At 42.8% G+C, this 22,746-nt stretch overlaps 1 protein-coding gene and 1 long non-coding RNA gene across 2 annotated transcripts in view; one reads left to right on the top strand and one right to left on the bottom strand.

Annotated features, from left to right (window-relative positions):
• Nucleotides 1-21,268, top strand: part of RHOJ (ras homolog family member J) — an 83,560-nt gene extending 62,292 nt beyond the window's left edge. The window contains exons 3-5 of the mRNA XM_008522407.2: nt 9,127-9,291; nt 11,492-11,587; nt 19,142-21,268. Of these exons, the coding sequence (XP_008520629.1) occupies nt 9,127-9,291; nt 11,492-11,587; nt 19,142-19,288 (408 nt within the window). The 3' untranslated portion in view covers nt 19,289-21,268. The remainder of the gene's footprint in view (nt 1-9,126; nt 9,292-11,491; nt 11,588-19,141) is intronic.
• Nucleotides 7,105-9,002, bottom strand: LOC139079234 (uncharacterized). Its single transcript, XR_011532656.1, has 3 exons — nt 8,844-9,002; nt 8,405-8,527; nt 7,105-7,697 (listed from the first exon to the last, which is right to left on the bottom strand). It is a non-coding gene; the product is annotated as an uncharacterized lncRNA (long non-coding RNA).
• Nucleotides 21,269-22,746: the final 1,478 nt, after the last annotated feature.

Genomic DNA, 22,746 nt, shown 5'->3' on the forward strand with positions numbered 1-22,746 from the left:
TGGCGGGGAAGTGGTTAAGCAGTTGATGGCTGTGGCCCAATTTCTTTGAGAGAGCTTTTGTTACCATATGTCCTGGGTCATTTATTTAGGTCAAAATCAGCAGGTTGTTCAGTCTGTCCAAATTCGTACATCTTAAGTCCTTTGGACTGAACATTTGACCATGCTCTGTCCCACTGCGAATTTCCTGGTAATTGTTATTTGTAGTTATGCATTTGTCTAGGGCTTTTCTCACTATTATCTGAAGATATGTCTTTTTGCTCAACCTGAAAGCTCTATGCTAGAAAAAATAACAACAATAAATGGAATTCCCTTTGGGATTTCTTTGTGCATTTGCAAGAACCACTGAATAAATATCTGCAGGCTGGTATTGGACAGACCAAACAGTGGAGAACTTGGCAAGTCTAGCACCAGACTCAAGGCTCCTAAGAGCACTCAGTTTCCTCTTACTGGTAGATGGCTCTTTTGGCCAGCTACTCTCAGGAACTGGGGAGCAGAGGAAATCTCTGACATCAATACCAAGACACATGACTACGAAAGGATGCCCCTAGATGCCCAAATGGGAAAATAGGATTGGCTCCTCCAAGCTAATGCTCATGCTTCACTCCCCTCCACCAGAAAGCATCCCAGCAATAGAGGTACACTGCTCTTTGGGCTGGAATTGCCTAGTCTCATTCCATCACATGGTCATTTGATGCCCCCACTCATCAGGACTCACAGCCTGAAAGAGAGAGGAGTTTACACCCTTCTCCTCCATAGTCAGAGTCTATGAATATAATTCAGTTTGAAAAGTGCAACACAGCAAGGACTACTGCCTGACTCTGAAACCTCTCTCTGTTTCCCTTGCCTTCTCTAGAAGCCCTCTGTGCCCCTCATGCCCATCCAGGCTTCCCCTCTTCTACAGCAATCCACGACAATTGTGCTTCTGTGCCTTAATTGCCCCCAGAACAACCTCTTCAGGCCTCTATTTAATTCCAAATCCAATAAAACTGCTTAAAAGCTCCTGTAGAGCTTAATTATTCTTTCCCACTGCTCTGTCCTTTTCAGAAAAAATTCTAAATTATACTAGTATAGGAGTTGAAGTTCTAAGACAATGTAAAACTACCTTTAAACTCTAAATTGAAGAAAGCAGAATGACCCAAACCTCCGACATGGAAGAAGGTGATGCGCACTAAGAAAGTATAACAACAAATGGGTTATTGATATTCCTTCAGCCTTTCACTTTAGTAATTTCCACCAACTGCTTTGAAAGCTCCGAGGTGGACAAGGTTCATAAGGCAGCATAAAGCATGGGGAAATGAAATCAGAACACATCTTAAGCTTCCTTCTAGGACTAAAATTCTATGATTAGGACCTTAAAGAGACGACTTCAAGAATGCCTACAAGAACTGGAGTAATTAAGCAAAACTATATTAGGGTAGACCAAGGGAGACCTTTCAGCAGTAAAGTATTGTTAAATATTGAAATTAGTTACACTAAAGGATGACATGTAACTCGTTTTGTAGAACAGTCATTCTCAAACTTGAGCAGGTGTCAGAATCACCTCTAGGGCTTGTTAAAACTCAGCCACTGGGCCCCACCACCTCTGAAGTTTCTGATTCTACATGCCTGGGACAGCACCCAAGAATCTGCATTTCTAACAGGTTTCCTGGTAATGCTGCTGCTGGTCTGTATGCCGTACTTTGAGAACCACTCATCTAGAACCTTGCCACTCAAAGTTCGGTCCACTGACCAGCAGCATTGGCATCCCCAAGGACCTTGTTGGAAATGCAGAATCTCAGGCCCCATCCCCAGCCTACTGAATCTGAAAATTCATTTTAAGATCTCCAGATGATTCGTATGCACGTTAAAATGTGAGAATCTCTACTCTAAAAGTCCTTGGGGACTGAAGCATTGTCCCTAGTGCAGGAGGATGCAGTGGAGAATAGCCATTGTCCGAGGTGATTCCCATGGTTCTACAATGCTGCCAACCAGGCTTTGTAAAAATTTAATTTAGAAGCATTGTCCCAAAATTCCATTCCCAGCCACAGGTAGGACAATCCAGCCTCTTCAGTTCTATTCTAGCAAATGTTGCTGAGGTCACATGGCTGAGGAACATCTATAACTAATTCAAAAATGCTCATTTGGCCAGAGTTATTAACAAGAAAGAGAGGTGATCTCAAAACCAACTGATTAATCCCTGAACCACAAAAAGGAAATAAGTCTCTGAACCCGGATATAGAGTTCCATTTTGCCGTGAAGAATTAGATTTTCTCACATGAATAAACCAACGAGCAGTGCCCCTTGTCTTTATCTTGAGCTAACTGTGGGTCAGAGTCAATGAAAACAACCTCAAGAAGCACATGTGTTCTGAAAGTTCAGGGGATAGGAACTCATTATTTCTACCCTCAAAGTCAGCCCCAGACAAAATCACTTGACCTTGTTCCCTCCACTTTGCCACACTCAGTGGCCTCTGGCACCGAGGCAGCCCCACCAGCCCCGCCTGAGACCCACTCCCGGCTTTTCACAAGCCAGCCAAGCATTTGCTAAAGACAGTCTGTAATGAAGCCACATGCATACGCTGCCAGCACATGGCAGCTGCTATTAAACATCAGCTCCCTCCCCAAACCCCTGAAACAAATTAATATTTGGACCTCGAGTTGGGGCCTTTGAAGACAAAGAGTCTTCAGAACTCTGGTTCATCGGTTAGGTAGAATTCCAAACATCAGTTTAGGCAATGAAGTGAGGAGTTTTTCGCAGGGTATCTCCGCATGTCACCCCTCAGCTCACACTGGGGAGGCAATAAGGCCAGGCCTGGAAGCCAAATCTATTTAGCTCGTGCCAACTCATGCTGCACGGCACACGCCCCTCGTAGTGCTTTACTGAAAGTCTCTCGGAAAGGGATTTCTAGAGCTCAGATCCTTGGCTCCGCTACACAGAGTCCCAGAGCTGACTTTTCCATGACGTACATGCAGGCCAGTTTGTTTAGAGCGCGTCATGAGAGACCAGGCGAGAGCAGCATGCTGGGGCGGGGCTGCTGCAGCAAAGCCTGGGCGTTCGCTGGCTGAGGAACGCCAAACTGTGAGAGGGGTCTCTCCCAGGTCATGGCTCAGAGCCAGGCATCCCACCGTCCTGCCACTGGCCACCTAGAGTGGGGCCAGCCACGGCACTAAGACGTCTTGCCTCCTTCTCTCAGTGGACCGTCACTTATACGAACAATGTGGGCAAAGCCCCGCTCAGATCGTGGCCTCTCAGGCAGAACTCCAAGATGAACATATCTCAAAGGCAACATTTGCAAAAGTGGCAGTTAGCGGCACTGCCAGGGAAGAAAGAGAATCTCCTGGGTCAGGAGCCTGGTTTCTCAGCCAGGTCAACCGCCAAGTTCTCTACACACACACTCTATGGGGCTGTCTGCATGTGGGAAAGCACAGAATAGTGTCTGTCACCGAGAAACCACAGCCCACAGCAGCTCAGCTGTCACCAGTGACCGTGGGAGTGGGGAGCAGGAAACCCATCAGAAACACCCCTTCCTCAGCCAGAGCTGCATGCTACACATCCTTACCCAGCCCTGATTTCTGAAGACCCTCTTATGGCAAGGGCTGAAGAGTCATGCAACCAGGCAGGAAGGCAAGGACAGCTGGGGTTTGCTAATGGCAACCCAGGGTCCACATGGAAGGACGCCAGCCTTCCCTTTGCCATTGGCTGACCCAATGGGGCCCTCTGGAGCACAGATTCTGACATCAGCCCTCTATGGAAAGTTAGCCTAAAACCTCAGAACAAATGTTTTTCCTCAATGAACAACTCAAGCTTTCTTGCTCACATGTATCTTAATATGGTTTTAGAAGTGTGCAAATTGGGGGGTTAGGAAGAGGTCTTCCCACATGACAAGTTATTATAAGTTTAGGACACGATCTCACTTCTCCCCAAATTACAAAAAATGGATTCAGAGGTGCCATCCGAGTATGCAAATCCTCAGGCTCTCATTGCTACTCAGTTTAGAAAACGTTCATTTCAGATTCAGCCCCGGGATCCAATATGGTCGACTCAGTGCAGCAGGACCTGCAGCTGCTGTTGACGTGGGATGGAGGACAGACCCTTAACCACTAAAGACACTGTCCTAAGTGGGTTACAAACATTAACACATTTTATTCTCATAGCAACCCTATGAAGGCGGCACTATTATCAACTTCATTTTACAGATAAGGAAACTGAGGCAAAGAGAACTTACCCCAGGTCACACGGTAGTCCCAGGCAGGGCAGGGAGTTGAACCAGGAGGATGGTCTCCCCAGCCCAAGCTCTTAAACACTATGCTGCGCTCCCGCCCTATGTGTGTTGCCCACCTTTTCCAAACCAAGCCTGCCAGATATGAATGTATTCATGGGAAAATATGAAAATGAGACTTGTGCGGAAAATCTGGGAGAAGTATCACTCCTAAGAGGACTTGGAAGCAGAATTCTATTTCCAACTTAATGTGGGTATGGGGTGGGGTGGGGTGGGGTGGAGGGGGAGCTTAATGCAACTCTCCTTGCCACTCAAAGTGTGGTCCCTGGACCAGCGCATCAGCATCACTTGGAAACTTGTTAGAAATGCAAATTCTCGCACTTCATCCCACACCTGTGCTGAACGAGAATCTCCACCTTAACAAGATCTGCAGGTGATTCAAACGTACGTAAAGCCTGAGGAGGGCTGGGCTAATGGTCTCACTGACTCACCACCTGCCATCAGGGTGCGGCAGCTCCGGACACATTTAGAACCCAGGTGTTTGGCCCATCTGATGCTAAGGCTGTCCCCGAACTTTTCTTTTTTTAATAGTCACCCATAGTCATCCCAGAATACCAGATTTCCCTTCACACCAAATGACCTCCTGCCTTCGGAGTGAAGTTGGGTGGAAGGCACTCAAAAGTCTACCTGGCCCAAACCTCACCCTCCCTTTTACTCCCACCCCGACCCCCACCCCAGCCTCTTCGCCCACTTTAGCCCTCCAAAGCCCCATTCCAGTAGCTCTTTTAGATTAAAACATTGTCTCTTCAAGAGACACATGAGCACCTCTCTTCCGTTCTCAATTTCCACACCGGAAGGGGCCTCCAACAGCAGCCAGACCACCATCCACTCCTCAAGGCCCCTTTACATCATCGCAGCGTGTGATCATCCAACCTGGGCTCAGAACATGTTCCCCTGCAAAAAGTCACTTAAGTTGTCAGCTGGGACCAATTCAACTCCCCAACATCCCGCTGCCCAGCCCTCAGTCCCGAGAGGACACCGCCTTTTACCAACCCTGGACCCACTGCCGTGTTTCATAACTGCAGCCACTGGCAAACAGGGGCTGAAGGAACCGGGCCAGCCCAGGTGTGAGCCTTCTTTAAAGGTATGTTTGCTCTGTAATCTGGATTAAATCAATCTGTCTAGACTTCGGTTTCTTAAACTATAAAACTGGCTGAGGGGAAAGGGAAGCACCGTAACCCGTGGTCCTGAGACTTGAGCTGCAACAGAGTCACCTGGAGGGCTTGTTAAGCCCCAGATGGTGCAGCCCCTCCCCCAGAGCCTCAGCTCCGGGAGGGCTGGGCAGGCCGAGATTGTACCTTCCTAAAAAACGCCCAGGGATGCCAGTGCTGCTGGTCTCGGACTGCACTCTGGGAGCCACTGCACTAACTGATCACTAAGACCTCATCCAGCCTTGAAATTGTATTTTTCCAATTCAGTCAAGTACCTATTCTAGATTATTCTATCTTCAGAGATCACAAAGAACAAGAGAAACTTCACCTGTCTCACTTCCACATAAATCAAATTGTTTCCCACGTCTTCATTTTCTTTCCCTCAGCTGGATTGCCAATTCTTATTCACCCTGTGTCGTTCATGTAGCACGTTTAACAGTGCTAGACAGTCAGTAGGCAATTAATAAACCTTTTTGAACGGAATTACACAGTAGTTCTAAGGTTTCCACAGAAGAGGGATCCAGAATAAAGGGCAGGATAAAACCCAGTGAAGGACTCCAGCAGAAGCCACCGAGGGGAGGGCCTTGGCTACCTGCCAGGAGGATAAATGATCTAAAACCAACCTCTCACCTCTTACCTATAGTCAATCCAGCCACCAATGGTCTTCCGAACCTTTCCCTAATGTAAGCAGAATTCTTTTGATAGCTTCTGGGCAAAGAATCACATAAACATGATCCTTTCAGACTCCCGGTTATCTGCTCCCACCTCATCTAATTGTGACATGTTGTGTTTTGGGTTTTGGCTTTGAGGTTTTAAACATACAGTGTCTGCTGCCATCTGGTGGTAATTTCTAGCAGCTGCAAGCCATGAAATAGACACTATATCCCAAGGTCTAACTTTTCTTAGATCCCTGTGGTAAAGTATGAGTCTGTATTAAGATTCCTGGATAACTGAATTTTCAAGAAAATGCTTAATCTGTCACTTAAAGTTCTGAGCTGAAGCAAATAGCGTGGTTACACTTAATTGCTAGAGCTGGATCAAACTAAGTACCCCATCCTGGTATTTAATAGCTCTGCAACATTGGTCCATGACTAAACTTCTCTAAACCTTAACTTCCTCCTCTGTGAAATGCGGATGTCGATGGTACACCTTTGCAGTGCTATTATGAGGATTCAGCTAGATAATGCATGTGAGTGCCTGCAACAATGCCTGGGGGCGGTGACAAGCCCTTAATACATCCTCAGTTGATGGTGAAGAAAATGATGATGCAAATCAGTTGTTCTCAACTCCATGCCAACCCCAGACCAATGAAATCAGAATGCCCAGACGCCCAGGCCCACTCCCCAGAGATTCTGATTTCGTTGGTCCAGAGTAGAAGAGGGTAGTAGAGGCAGGTAGTTGGCTAGCAGGGCATCAGGATGGTCTTAGAGCTCCCCCAGGTGATTCTAATGAAAACTGCTGCAGTCAACGACCCACAGGAAAGCCATTTGTTCATCTGCAGGTCACTGCAGACCCGGTGTGATTCAATCAGTCAACGGCATTTATGGAATATTTGCTGTGGACAGAGTATAAATGGGGCATGAAAAAAACAACATGGTCCCTGCTCCATTTACGACAATCCAGATGGGAGGATGAAGTGGCAGAGGGCAGGTGATGTCATGAACAGTTGCAGACTGTGGCCTGGGAAGGAGTGTTCTTAGATCGTGGGCCTCACAGCTACTCTCAGAGAGAAAGGAAGGAGGCAGAGAGACCATGCGAGAGAAGGTTTGGTGTTCAGGGCTAGTTGTGTAAAGAGGAGGAGAGGTAGTGACAAGAGATGAGCTGTCCCCTTCCCCACCGCCTGCCCCCACCCCTGCCACTGACACACACACACAGACATGGGCACAACTCAGCTGAGATCCAACCAGTAGGCCTGGCCCAATTGCCCAGTATGACCAGTGTTTATTCAGCAATGCACCCAACTCCCAATTATTTGCTTTAATAGAAATGTGGTCAATGAACCACAATAACTGATTTTTTTTTTATTCTTTTTGTTTATTTTTTAGAATTTTCAGATTTTTCAGCATCCTTGCCATCTTGCATTGCATTTTGTTTAAGTAGCTAACAACTTTTGCTAGGGTTTTAAAGGCATTAGCAGCAGCAGGAGCAGCAGCCGTGTGTGCTGAGCCCCTGAGCGCCGGGCTCCTGGGGGAGCTGAGGATGGGTCAGCGCAGACAGAGATGACCGCACTCGACATTCTGAGGGCCTTCCTCCCGGTCACATGTGTACTTGTATGTGGGCACCCCCTTCTTCAAAAGACATTAACAGAGACAACAGAAATATAGTGAAGTTGATAATTTTAAAATATCCATGACATATTACATTTAAAAAACAAGTGGCACAACAGTATGAACTATATAATCAACTTATCTTTTTTAAACTAAATGAATGTCTATTATATATGTAAATAAATATAAAATATTTGGAAGGGTACTGTTAAAGAGTGGCTCCCTCTGGGAAGAGAGGAGAAACTATTAGAGATCATGTGGGGGATGAAAACAAAATCTCACATCTACTCTACGTACTTCTGTAATGTTTGAACTTTTGCAATGAGCTTATGTGAGTTTTATGACTGTTTTAACTGTTGGAAAGAGTAGTCGAGATCCTAACAAATGAATTGATACGTTGCCCATGTCTATGTACACATATATGTGATAAGTGTGAACATAGAGGTTTGGTCGCACCTATGCATGTATGATACGTGTGTAGTGTGTATACATATATGAACTATGTGTGGTGTGTATGAACATGTATGCCATATTGTAGTGTATGAGGACATGTATGTCCACATAGTACATACATATATAGAATAAGTATACACACATACACATAAAATTACTTTTGGCTTATGCATTACTAAATTCTACGAAAATATGTATCATCTTCTCATGAAACAGCAGATTTTATCTGGGAACCTCTTAAAACATTTTACACACAATAAAAGGTACTTGCTTACATTTTTTCCAAAGTAGATCCAATGTCTTACTTTGTTTTTGTCACCTCCCATTAAAACAGCATCTTCATAAACATCTTATGTAACCAGGAACTCTTCAACCAGAGCATTTCCAGTCTAAAAAGGCTTTGGGGAGAAAATAATTAATCTGGCATTTTATTTATTAAGCTACACTGTGGCCTTTAGGTTGACTTAGAAACAAATCCCAAATTCTTAGCTCTAAACCCTCACACAGTACATTTCGTCAAATATTGTACTGACTGACTTGGCAACAACTCTTAGCTTTGCATTTTGGTTAACTTATTCTAAATTAAATTTGAATGCAATTTTTAAAATTGTATAGGGAGAGAATCTCGGTGCCTCAGCCAATGGCCCACTAGTTTAGATCCATATTCTGTATTACATGATTCCAATGTGTAATAATCCTTCTTCAATTACATACATTAAATGGGTGACCTTTATGTATGTAAATTCTCTCACTAAAGCTGTTAAAAAAATTTTTAAGTTTATTTTAAAAGGGAGTAATTTATAATCTCTATACAAAAAAAAAAAGTGTTTTCCTGACGGATGGCTCCTTTATTTCTAGTAACATAGGGAACCACCAGATTCCAGGGAGGGGGGAGGAACGAGGTCACAGAGCGCTGCGGCGGATTCTTGTCTGTGTCGCTCCCTAGAAACACCCTGGACCCACCTGCCGCAGGCTGAACCAACTGCTCTTTCCACAGGAGGACTACAACCAGCTAAGACCGCTCTCCTACCCCAACACCGACGTGTTTTTGATCTGCTTCTCTGTTGTAAATCCTGCCTCTTACCACAACGTCCAGGAGGAGTGGGTTCCGGAGCTGAAGGACTGCATGCCTCACGTGCCTTACGTCCTCATAGGGACCCAGGTTAAAGGCGGACGGTGGCAAGGGTGGCAAGGGTGGCAAGGGTGGCAAGGGTGGGGCGGGTGGGGCGGCGAAAAGGAAAGACCCTTTAGGTTTCTCAGAAACGTCCGGTTCTACCAAACACTTTAGAAGAGTGTCTCAGATATATCAATCCTATGAACAGCCGTTCTTAAGACCTGCATGATTATTTAGCCCATAGTTGAAAAGATAATAGAGCTATTTAACATGAAGCGGGAAGTTTTGATGTGACCTTTAAAAATTACTTTCTCATATAAATAACAAGAAAACAAAAAAAAAATTACTTTCTCAGCTTTTTATTTTTAAATAACAAAGTAAGTTTTGAAATATACACCCTCCTCCAGCGCTGAGGCAGAGGAATGAGGTGAGGAAGTCAATTACACTTATCACCTAATATTTTTTATATCTAAAATCTACAATTGTTTGAAAGTCACAAAATAGGTGTGAATGTCAAAATGACCCCAGTAATCAGAATGGGCGTATTATGACAAGAAGTCCTTAGTCACACTCCTGGAGAAAGAAGACAGAAATCCACTGCTCCCTGTTCCCTTTAAGCCTCTGGGTCTTTTAGATCTTAGAAAAGAAGTTAAAACAGATCTACCAGATAAAAGAACCTGAGATTGTAAAAGCTTTTCAAGTGTTTTGAAAGCTCATAAAGTTCCATAGTTTGAATTTCCAACAGCAAGCAATTGTAGAAATGTATTAAAGATTGTTGCAACTTTGTATGGTCTTAAATAGATTTTGTTCTTTACTATGTTGAAACCCAAATTACTATCCCAAAGACGTAGAAATGCAATAATACTGAAGGGCCTTATTGTTATCTATTTCACACGCTGCTGTTTCTCATTTTACATTTCACTTGACAAGGAGAAATTTTTTTTTTTTAAGATTTCTTTTTTTTTCCTTTCTCTCCAACCCCCCCGCCCCCAGTACATAGTTGTATATTCTTTGTTGTGGGTCCTTCTAGTTGTGGCATGTGGGATGCTGCCTCAGCGTGGTTTGATGAGCAGTGCCATGTCCACGCCCAGGATTCGAACCAATGAAACACTGGGCCGCCTGCAGCAGAGCGCGCGAACTTAACCACTTGGCCACGGGACCAGCCCCCAAGGAGAAATTTTTTTAAAAACATAAAAGAAAAAAAATATTGCCTAGAGAAGATATGGACAGATAATTAACACATCCATAAATCAGAGTACAGTTAATGCTTCTTCTGTGAAAGATAAGTATTTGTTTGTTTCAATGAAGTCTTTTGCCTTAATTCCAGATGATAACGTTTCACCATATTGATGGGGTCCAGATCTCTGCTGCCAAAATATGTGAAAGGACGTGCAAACATCTTTGTGTGATCTGAGCCTGTTTTATAACAGAGGGGCACTAGGTTGAACAATGCAGCCTAAAAATAAAACAACACACCAGTTAGTAAACTTGAGCAGTGTGCTTATAAATGGGACCCTAATAGATGAATATATTGGCTTTTCTTTAAAACACAAGCCTTTATGTGCCCACATTCACACCCATTCACGGGTTCACATACACAGTGAGATTTTTAAAGCAACTAAAATATTTAATTATCAAACCTAATCCAAACGTGTATACCATTTCCGTAGTAGTTCTACCTTTGAAAAGAACATTTTTACCTTGGAAATTCCTCTTTAGGATTTCCCTTCAGAGCCTGCAGCACAGTCGTTAGACGTCCTAGCAGGTGGCAAGTCTTCATCCTTTCAAGGGTGAAGATTTGCTTTGGAAAAGTATCTCCCCCACAACCCTCCCCCAAAAAAGATGCATTTAGAGCCAGGAAATGAACTATTAAATAATGAGTGATATAATTCAGGATCAAATGAGTCCTGGCAGTAAGGTAACAAGATTGATTATCTTGTATGTCTTCTATAAGTAGGGTCTGGAAATAAATAGGAAATTTCACAAACATCTGAGACAGCCACAGCATCCCTGGAGTAAGTCCTCAGCTCCCAGGGTAGTTTCTTTGAAGGAGAAAGTGCAGGGAAAGCCTGATGTTTGCACTTTTTTAGATATAATATGGTCACCGTACGTGCTTCCTTAAAGAAAATTCAGCAACTTCGTAGATGTTAATTTCACGGGGGGGAATATCTCTATAATGTTACAGTTTAAAATATCTGGTAAGGCCTGAAAAAATAAATGAGTTTGTCACACGTGTGTTTTTTGCCAGATTGATCTCCGCGATGACCCCAAAACCTTGGCCCGTTTGCTGTACATGAAAGAGAAACCTCTCACCTACGAGCACGGTGTGAAGCTCGCTAAAGCGGTACAGTCGGGTTTGAATTTAATTCCAAACGTGTGCTGAGAGAAGAGGGTGATGTGTGCTTTGGAACGGGGGCACTGCATAGGCTTTTGCTGTAAAGTACAATGTGTTCAGAATCTTCTCTCTGCTTTATATTCTCCCCTCTGTCCTAGGCAGGCTGGAAGGGACCGTTTGGCCAGCATTCTTGTCAGCCACCATTGTCTGCTTTTCATTAAGAAAGAAACTTGGTGAATTTAAACAGCCGAAGCACTTATCATTAGACTTAGCAACCTCTAGAATAATCCAATTGCCATATTTCGGATGAATACAGGGAGTTGATACATATACATTTGTAAATCTCACTGCTTATTATCAGTGTAACTCATTTAAATGACCCCATAAAAGGCATTTTGTAGTTTTCTTGGGAGAAACTTAGATTAGCATCTGGCAGAGTTATATTTGTTCTATATTTCTCACCATATAATGAATAGCCACTTAGAGAGGCTGCTTATGTTACAAACAGCATCTAGAAGAACAACATATACCAAAAGGTAAGTAGTTGGAGAATCCAAGTGGCTACTTGGCAGATAATAGCAACTTGCTCACGGCTGAAACTCTGCACAGAGCTGTCTTCATTCTTGAGAGCTTCACATGAGTAGTGATTTTGTTGGGGAAATGCTCTAGAAAGTATTTGCCAGACACCAAGTCTTGCCTTCCCCTTACCACCGCCATGTGTGCAAAAGCAGACACTAAAATAGACACGAGGGGATGTAGGTACTTTATGCAAAAGGAGGCTTATAAATCGTATTTCTACAACCTGAATCCACCTCTTCATTGATTTAGTTGCAAATCCATCACCCCAGGCCAGAGGTTTCAGAAATTTCTTTTACTTTCTAGAGTCACCAACCCTGCAAAACGAATGCCCCAGTCTGAGTCAAGAGTCACCCTTTTAAACTGGTCAAAGTAACAATAACTACAGATTCTTCATGAATAAAAACCTGTGCATTTCTCTTATTAAAACTTTCTTATAGGCGCCAAACCTAAATAATACACTTGAATAGAAATGAGTTAAGTAAAATTTTGTTTCTATGGATTCAACACATGCAAACATCTCACAAATGCTGGAGAGACAGAACGCTTGTACTTCTGTGAGTAGTGAAGAGAGAACCACCAGTGGGAGCCGAAGCCCATTGCAGGCTCCATCTCATTGCAGCCTCGTGATAACTAACCCGTTGAACCAGAGAGTGTTTGTATCATCTTACAGATGAGGAAACCAAGTCTTAGGGAGATGAACATGTTGGATTCTGCAGCTGATGATAACACAGTCAAACGTTCCAGTCCAGCTCTATGGACATCACCCCCATGCGCCTGACCAGCGTGCAAACTGTCTCCTCTGACTGTGTATTTTTCCTCCAGTAAAAGGGGTACATGTCTTTAGGTTCTTCTATCTTTTCACTAAACATTCGGCTTAAATTCTCTAAGGAGCATAAATATATAGCTCCATAAATAATGGTATGTGATTCCTAGCTATGCATTTTCACACCGAGGAGGCCCCCATGGGCTCGGCACCTGCTTTGCCAGAGCTCAGTTTCTGCGTGCCTTGCGTCCGGCCTATCTCCCACCACCATCCTGTCGGCGTCCTAGCCTGACTTCTCACTTGGAAGGTTGTTTTTTCTCTCTGAAAAGAAGTCGTTCCAAAACCTCCCCTCTCGTTTCAGACTTATTTTAGGAACAATGGCTGAGTTCACCACTTTATTGCCTTTTGCCAGTTTCTCCTAGCAACTGCTCTCAGAGACAGAGAATCATGTTTAGCTTACAAAATCCAATTTAGAAGAAAATCAAGCAAGAGTTTAACTTGTTTCATCACAATTCATGTAATTATAGAGATGCTTTAAGTTTCTCTGCTCCCTGACTTTCCTGTCAAGTAGTTTATAATAACAGCCAGCGTTTATGGAGCGTTTGCAGCGTGCTAGGCTGGGCGCCAAGAGCTTTATGTGCCCCGTCTTAATTAATCCGCACAGCAACCCCCTGAGGTCTGTATATTATTATCTCCACTTTCTCAGAGGAAACTGAGGCTCGGCGAGGCTAATGGGATGCCGCTAGAAAGTGGCAGGGTAGGACATGGAACTGGACCGCAACTACCACACTCTTCCCCCCGCTCCTACAATCAGAAAAGAAGCGCTTAGGTTTGGGGTTTCTTTTTTTATCTGCTGGAGCCTCATGTTTTAATGTGCATATTCTCCCCATAACTTAGACACTTTACAAGTTCAGGTTTTTCATACCCAATTCCTTTTGTTCAATGCCTTCCATTTCCAAAGCATTTTTCATCTATCATCTCTCTTTGATCTCAAAGGCCATTTTATTTCTAAAGGACATTTTCATATCATACATATTTACAGTTCTTTACACTCCAAAGTCAACCACATTTACGTAAATATTTTGTATCAATTTATAATAAATATTCATTCTTATCTCTTTCCTTGTCTTCTCCGCCCTCTTTTCACTGTTGCATGTTTTCATCTTCAGCCTACTTTTCCCATGATTTACTCCTTTGTGATGTCTGCATGGCTACTGGATTTATTTGACAATAATTGATTGAACACCCACTATGTGCCAAGTGCTATGGCACACTTTAGCTCTAAGATTATGATTCTTTTTGCATTCTCCTTCCCAGTTCCACTTGATACAATCTAAGTTCTGACTTCCTAAGGTGTTTCTTCATAAATCACTTTACAGTTCTTCCTTTTTCCGTCTTTGGCCTCTTTTTGCCCTCTCCTGCCATCTTCTTCCTCCTGTGCCTTTTTCATTGTTGTTCTCACACTTTGGCCTAGCTCCTGTTTCCAGCTGAGATTTTAAGGTGCACCAGTGGGGTTTCCAGTGGCAGAATTGCTGCAAAAATCCTGTAATCACTGTTTAGTCGTGTTAACCAAGCGGAGTCTTTAACACCCTCCTCCTGACTGCAAAGTCACTGTTACCCTCCTTGTTTTGTGCTCTGGCTATTGCCTCTTCCCCCCATGGTCATTGAAAATGGGTCACGGGCCAGCCTGCATGGCCTAGTGGTTAAGTCTGGTGCACTCTGTTTCAGCAACCCAGGTTCAGTTCCCGGGCGTGGACCTACACCACTCGTCTGTCAGTGGCCATGCTGTGGTGGTGGCTCACATACAAAAAGAGGAAGATTGGAACAGATGTTAGCTCAGGGCAAATATTCCTCAGCGAAAAAAGGAAAAAACAAAAAAAGAAAATTGGTCACTCCACCACTGTTGTCTGAGTGACAGAGATGAGGGAGAGACAGCCCTGCCCTGGAGAGGCCCACAGGCCAGCAGAGAAGAGACAGACAAAGCATGCCAACTGAACAAATACAACAACAGATGTGTGCGCAAGGGTCTGAGGGAACAGAGAGGAGGGAAGGATGGACACATTCGGGGAGGAGAATTCAGAGACAGTTACTAGGAGCAGTTGACATGTGAGCCAGATTTGAAGGATAAGGACAAGTTTGCCAGGTGAACAAAGTTAGGGGACTGAGGAGAAAAAATTCCAAATAGGGAGACCTGTACATGCAAAGGCATCCTTTAAAGCAAAGGGCAAGCACATCAGCAAGTGATGGACCATACTTCACCTGCAAATGTTTTGATCAGTCTGCACAGGTATTTTTAATGTGATTTGGTGGCCAACACTGAATAATTTGGAAACTTTAAGGAAATACACACATTTCTGGCTTCTAAAAAAAAATAAGAAGTTTTGGCAACACTAGCCAGCATTTCCACATCAACTACAACTTTTAAACAGCCTTTTAGACAAGATAAGTACCCTTCAGTTTGCCACAATCCCCACCACTCCATATTACCTACATGTACTCAAGCAGTGCACTCACATTATCCACCCTTGAGTCGGCAATCTCTGCTTTAGAGTCTCCAAAAAATCAGCAGCAAATCCATCCAGCCTAGAAACGCTTCTCCTCTTTCAGCAATTTGATCATGATGCTGATTTGTTGAGATAGAATTTCTCTTGCAAGACATTTGGTTCTTTTTCCTTTTCTTGTCTCTCAAGTTGCCCTCTCTGTGTACCTTTCCCAATTCTTAAGTAAGAAATAAAGACCTTCTCCGCTATTCGCTGTGTGTTACTCTGTTTATCCCACTGACAACTTTTCTCCTCTCCATTTACAGGAAACACCTCACTTTTCCTTCCTTCTTCTCTCATCATCCTCACTCCGTCCACAACAACTTACCCATTTGTTCCTTAGTTTAGCTTTTTCGGCCACATTTCTTTACATTTGCTAGAGACAGCCCCACAGAGTGGTTAAGACTCTGGCTCAGGAAACAGACATTCAAATCTCTGCCATTTTCTTAGTTGTGTGGCCTTAGGGAGGTTACCTAACCTCTCTGGGCATCAGTTTCCTGAGCTATGAAGTGAGGATGGTGATAGGCTTACTTCATAAAGTTTTTAGGACGCTAAATGAACCCATGGACCATGAGGTCCAGCTCAGCAAACTAGAGTTGCTCCATGTGTGTGCCCTTCCAGACATGTATACAGCTAGGAAGACCTCTTTGCCGTTATTCCTTCCAGTTAAACTCTTTCTTATTCTGCAACAAATCCCATCTCCACGAGGACGACGTGGAAGTACTGGGTTTTCTTCCACTTGATTAGTGGCTGTGGATTTGTTTGTTTTTTAATTTCTTCTTGTCAGACTCTTGTATGTTCTGTACATCTCTGATGAATTTCTCAGCTTTTAGGACAATAAATTTTAGCTATTATAAAGTTACAGGAAAAGTGTTCTTTCAGTTTGCATTCCCCAATCTCTATTTTTTTCTTGAAAATAAATCATTTTGGTAGAGCGTGTTCCAGATTGCTAACAAGAGTATCTAAACAAGGATCTGTGAATCCTGAGCTCTTACAGGTATGTTCTAAATATTTGACTGTGGAGGTCACCTTGCTCTAAGAGGCAGATGACGTTACTGCCGTAAGAAGAGCCGTATTTCCTTGAGAGAGTTTTCCATTGCAAATTTCTGAGGGCACACACAGATGGTTCGGCCTTTTCAGCAATGCCTGTAACGTGGCTGTGCCTGTTGCCTAAACCACGAAGAATTCTTCTCTGCCCCTCAGAGCACCGATACGTAGTTAACAATACTCACCTGAGAACTGGGTTCTGATTCTCACACACGTTTCCCAAATCACACCCAAAATCTGTTCGCTACTTTTCCTGGAGCTGTCAGTACAAAATAATGTTATATTAACCCAGTTACACAACAATGCCTTGATCTACCGTTTCATTATCTTCAGAAATGTCTGAATTGGGAAAGACAAGTTTGGGCTCCTCCTGCACCATCGAAAGACAAGCTCTGACACAGTGTCAGCAGAACTCTGGGTGGGGGTGGGGGAAGAGAAGGAGAGAGAGAGAGCACTCGCCCATCCTGCAGGACCAGACAGCCCAGAACCCCCTGTGTGAGCTGAGCTCAGCCCAGCTCGCCTGTAACTTCCAGAATCAGCTGAGGCTTGTGACGGTTGGGGCAAGGTATTCTGAATAGAAAGGCCCCACAGCGCTTTCTGGGTATTTTTCAGGATGACTGACAAGAGCCAGCACATCACAAGCAGTCATTTAGTTGACCCATTTATTAGAGTGGTGTGCTTTTCACATGTGTTCATATCAAGTGTTGGACACATCTCAAAATGTAACAGATGACATTTCATGACATTATTAGGAAAATTTTCTCTACCTTTAGCCCTCTCTTGCATCCAACTGTTTTTAATTATAGAAAAGTTATGTTCTAACCCAAAGGCCAAACTATAGTTGAAATGAAGCCACAAAATAGGTTTTCAACATCCAACATCTTTTCTTTGGCTCATACAGTGACGATTCTTTATAGCAAAGAAAAGAAAAAGTGTATAATATCTGGACCCAACCAGAACAATTTTATTTCACACTCAGGTTTTCTATCTGTGGGATTTCAAATGAGTGGGCAACCTCACTTCATTAATTGTCCGCTTGACCAGCTTCCTGCAGAGTTGAGTGATCAGGGTCATAGTTACTGTCATGGAACAAGGAAAAGAACACACACCAAGAGAACCAAGTTGTAGGTCTAGTTCTTTCACTCTCTAGTCGGATGTCCTTAACAACTCATTTTACCTTCTGCACCTGTTCCCACCTGTTCTAAGCTAAACCACAAGTTTCCTTAGTCCACACGTTGTGAACTGGCTGGTCACTGCCAAAGACATCCCACATCCGTGTCCTGCTTGGCCCACAGAATGTTTTAAAAATTGGTAAATATTAACTAAAAATCCAACTCCTCTTGAAAAATACAAAGATGGGCAACAGTGACCCAACATTCCTGCTTGGCAATAATTGCCTAAAGCTAAGTAAGACTGCCAATTCTAGAGGTGGGGTGCATGTCACGGTCCACCACAATCCCCGCCTCTCCCTGTTGTCTGGTAGCAGCCCTGCTGTACACATTTACATAAGTTACTGGCTCTAATAGGCATGTGATTTTGCTACCCTGCTGCGGCCGTTTATCTGCTGTGGTTTCCAGGAGCTCAGCATCCAGCCGTCTCTTCTGCATCTGCTGTCATTTTTCAGTTATTCTTACATGCGTATGATGGAAACATTTCTCCAGATGTCCTTAAAATTCAAAGGCCCACATCATAATCTCATCTCATACTGAGCTTGTGAGTAATTAAAACCCTGGATCTCCTTCTCATGAACTATCTCATGAAATTGCCTGCCAAATGTCGTCTGCTCTGGCCTGCAATTTTGTTAATAAGAATCTGCAGTTCTGACTTGAATTTCTATATTTCTCATAGGGATTTTGTGATGATCAAATACACTGTAGTATGAAATCATCAAAAGCTTTGAAATAAAGCCCTAAGCAAGCACAAAATATTGTATCATTTAAATATTCATACACTGTATACTGACAAGTAGGGTCTCTCTGTCAGGAAATGCTTTTTATGATTTTTATTTTTATATGCTTTGGGTTTTTTTAAACTGCTTTAAAATGTGGCTTGTAAAGTATGTTAAAACTGGAAAATAATACTAATCAGGGATTCCCTTGTTGAGAGATACCTTATGAGAAGTGCATTTCAATCAAGAATGACTTACACCACCATGTCACCCACTCTCTTTCTTGTGCCTTATCACCCACGCTGACACTTTGCCATGCTACATACAGAAAGAGATACTTGTCACTTGTACAGGATTTACACATTCTGCGTACAATTGAGAGGGTACTAAAAACAACATCACGTAGCCCTGTTGTTCACAAAATATATTTAAACCAAATCGCTGGTTTTGAATCCTCTCTTAATTTTTATATTTTTATATTCTTATGTTAGGAATAAATGATTGTGGATCACTTTCATAATTTATTGCTTATGAAAAGAGATCCGCAACCCTTTATTGTTGATATCAGAAAGTAAAAAATATAAAAATACAAAAATTCAGAAGAGCAGATGCAAATTGAAATGCCAAAGGAACAAACATTCAGCGGCAGCCAGCTGTAGCATAGCACGGGGCTGGGCGGAGGCCTGACACCACTGAGCTTTTATCTCTTTTTTCCCTCTCACGCCTTTCCTTCTTTTGTGTTTAAGATTGGAGCACAGTGCTACCTGGAATGCTCGGCCCTGACTCAGAAAGGTCTCAAAGCGGTTTTTGATGAAGCGATCCTCACCATTTTCCACCCCAAGAAAAAGAAGAAACACTGCTCCGAGTGTCACAGCTGCTGTTCGATTATCTGAGGTGGCTTGAGACCCGCCTCCACCCCATCTGTGGGTGAGAATGGCAGCCAACCTCTGCGACTGACCGAGCTCACGCCAAAAAGGGGGGAATGACCAGAGAGGAAGTCCCTTCACTCCGAGGCTTGCTCCTCCGCCCTGGGAGCCCCTGAAGCATAGCACCCCAGTCAGCCAACTGCCACGTCCTCCCTGCCAGCCGGAACAATCCATGTCGCGCACTCTATGAGAGGCTGAGCCCAGATTTCGGCCAGCACCGCTGCTGACCGTGTTGGAAACAAGGTCAAAGGCCATCTTGCATTTTACATCCCCTTCTCCTGTGAACGTGAAGCTAATAAGAAACCATCGCAGGAAAACCAAAAGAGGCACTCAGTTCCTGTATTGGTGGCCTTACTTGATGTCTTTTACAAAACATGAGACTACAATACGTACTAACCCTTTTTTCTGAATCTGCTGTTCCACTTATGTGTCTTACATTCATTTGTATTATGTTAAGAAATTTACTAATTTACCACTCTACTCAGGCCTTACAAATCCATACCAAATTAGCCTAAAGACAAAGGGTTTTATATGCATTTCTATTTTCAGCATGTTTCTACCAAAGCTATTAGAAGCAACAGGTACCTCTGAATGCCTAATTACAAGAAAATGTTAAAAATTTCAGAAATTTACAGAGCCATGATTTTGGAACCTGTTTGAAAGAAAACATCAACTGAATCGTTGCAGGTCTACATTTTTTGCCAAAGATTCACCCTGAAAATGCTTACGATGATAGGTAGCCTTATTTTTTCCCTATTATATTGTCTCGGCAAATTACAAATGAACTGTATTTAAGAAAGTGTATTTCTGCTCTTCGATCAAATTGGTTGGGAGGAGAATATGGCAGATCTATTTTTTAAAATATTCTTTATTCAGCCCTCCCTTCCCCATTGTATGTCCCTTCCCTCCTTTGATTTCACACTTTCTCCCATGCCCAGTAATAACCTCATCTAAAAGAAGGATCTGGCCTTGGAACACAAAAAAGTATTTTAAAGTTCTCAAAGGTTAAGCAAAAGTGCCCATTTTTTCCACTTTCTTCCAGTGAAAGAGCTGCTCAGCTTGCCCCACGTGAGCTCTCATTCTATTTAAATGACGTTTTCCAAGTACAGCTGGTACTAAAATATTGTTTCTCCCTATTTCCTATCTCATTGTCCCAAATGTGTATGTAGGGGCTGGATGCATGAGTATCAAGCTCTGCATCTGTTTATTCCCTCCTTCCAAAATGATGTGCTCCATAGAACAGGGACTTTGGCCTTGGGATGATAAAAGCCCCAGGTAAGGAATTATGTGCCCTTTCTTTATGACTCTGTCAAATATCCAGGGATTCTTGTATCACAGAGTGGGTTACTTCCTAGCTTTTAATTAGAGACTATAAAGGCTTCAAATTAGTCATATTTGCTTAGAATTACCCTGGAAACACCCAGATAGGCACTTTATTTTTTATTTCAATTGCATAAGCCAAGTGCCTCTTTGCAGCATGAAATTACACCAATTTTAGTTTAAGAATTTCCAGAGTCGTATTCCTTCTCTTGGAAAAATCCAATCTTTCTAGTCTCTTCTGCTCCTGGAGGAAGCACATTTAAAAAGTGTATGGTGTGGGTCTTTTCTGTTAAGACCTCCCATGACAACCCTTCAGTTTGTTGGGTTTTGTTTGTTTGTTTAGATTTCTGAAATGTGTTTTCCCTTCTTCTACATTTCAAGTTCTGTTTCTCTTCTCCCTCATCTAGTTGCTAAACATTTTTTTAAACACACACAGACACACATACACCCTAAAAGAGAACGAGAGTTTTGTAAGTCAAAGCTTGACATTTAGAGAAAACAAGGACTTTCTGCCTTTGTAAATAGAAATCAATCGTGTATCAACTATAATTCTGCAGAGGTTATGAATTCATCCTTTACAAACAATAGTGAACATTTAGCCCCATAATAAATGAAGTGTGTTAACCAGTTTTGTTACATTGTCGCATAGTTACCTCTTGCTAAAGGGCCGCTCCTTCCTTCTCAGTGATGTGGATGAAAAATTGAGAGCAGTGTGTTTGCTCCACCAAGGAGAATTTTCCAGATGTGTGCTCTCAACAGGCAAATGGTTCCCCAGGCCATCGCCTCCCTAATGGGCCACAGGGATTAACTTGTTCACAGTGGGAAGATCATGCTCTCGCCTGGAACCAGAACCTGGAGAGAGACTGTTAGTGTGGGGGGAACACAGGCTCCTAGAGGTCTCGGGAGCTAATTATTGAATAAAATAATGAAGAACAGAGCAACCTAAATAAGTTAATCTCATTCCTCCCAATTAATCATTTATTCCTTGTTTCATGACAAGATGTAGTTCATTTCACTAAAAAGTGTTTTCTGCCATAAGACTGAATAAAACTGTATTCTGAAACCAAGATAAGAAGAGACATCGAAATCTGAAGAAGGATCCTTTAATGGTCTATATTATCTTGCAAAGTCAAGAAGGGGCAGTCCATCTCCATTCGAGGGTAGAGTCTTAACTTGTCAGAGCTAAAAAAGGCCTCAGAAACTATAGTCCCGTCCCCTCATTCTACAGACAAGAAAACTCAAGCCCGGATGAGTTAGAAGAGATGTGGTGGAGCTGGAACAGATCTCAGCTTTTCTGCTTCCCACCCAGCGCCCTTCAACTCTATACTGTAATCTATTTATTATCACACATATTAAGTTGGAGTTTCGTAAGTGTATTATTGGAATTGCATCTGATTATCCTACAGATCCTAGACACATTCCAAACTCATGATTTAGGCAACCATAAATAAGACAATCCATCAAACTAGTAATAACCTAGAGACAAGAATTTGATACTAATATGCTGGAATCCCCAGTATACAATGTAATATAATCCAAATCTAATTGCACAGTATACACTAATGTGATCTCAGTCTAATGTCTCCATCAACTAGCTAGTATGGCAGGTTTTTTTTTTCAATCAGATGGTTGATTGATTGGTAGAAATTAATAGACTCCTTGGGCTATTTTGGAAACACAAAAGGACTAAGATACAAGTCAAAGCCACGTGGGCAGTAAGAAATCTGGGCTGATTGCTGCCAAGAAAAGTTATACTCAAAGAATAATTACTGAACGCAATAACTACAATAACCATAAACCAGGAAGCACTAAACAGGCAAATCAAAAAGCAAGTCACACACATATGACAGGAAGGGAGATTTGGTCCTGGGACTTCAATAAAAATATACCTGACCATGATATGCAAAGAACCATTTAGAAGACTTCTGGCCCATAAGAGAAGTGCCAGATGAAGTGGCTGTAACCGGACACGATTTCCATGGGACCACCAATAAGGAAAGAATATTTCAATGGTAGCAAAGGAGCAATCACAACCACGCTCACAATTTTAGGAGAAAACAACGTTAAACCGGGAATTCGAAGCCAACAAAAATGTCATTATTTAG

This window comes from Equus przewalskii, chromosome 25, assembly GCF_037783145.1.
Source record: "Equus przewalskii isolate Varuska chromosome 25, EquPr2, whole genome shotgun sequence".
Classification (NCBI taxonomy): domain Eukaryota; kingdom Metazoa; phylum Chordata; class Mammalia; order Perissodactyla; family Equidae; genus Equus; species Equus przewalskii.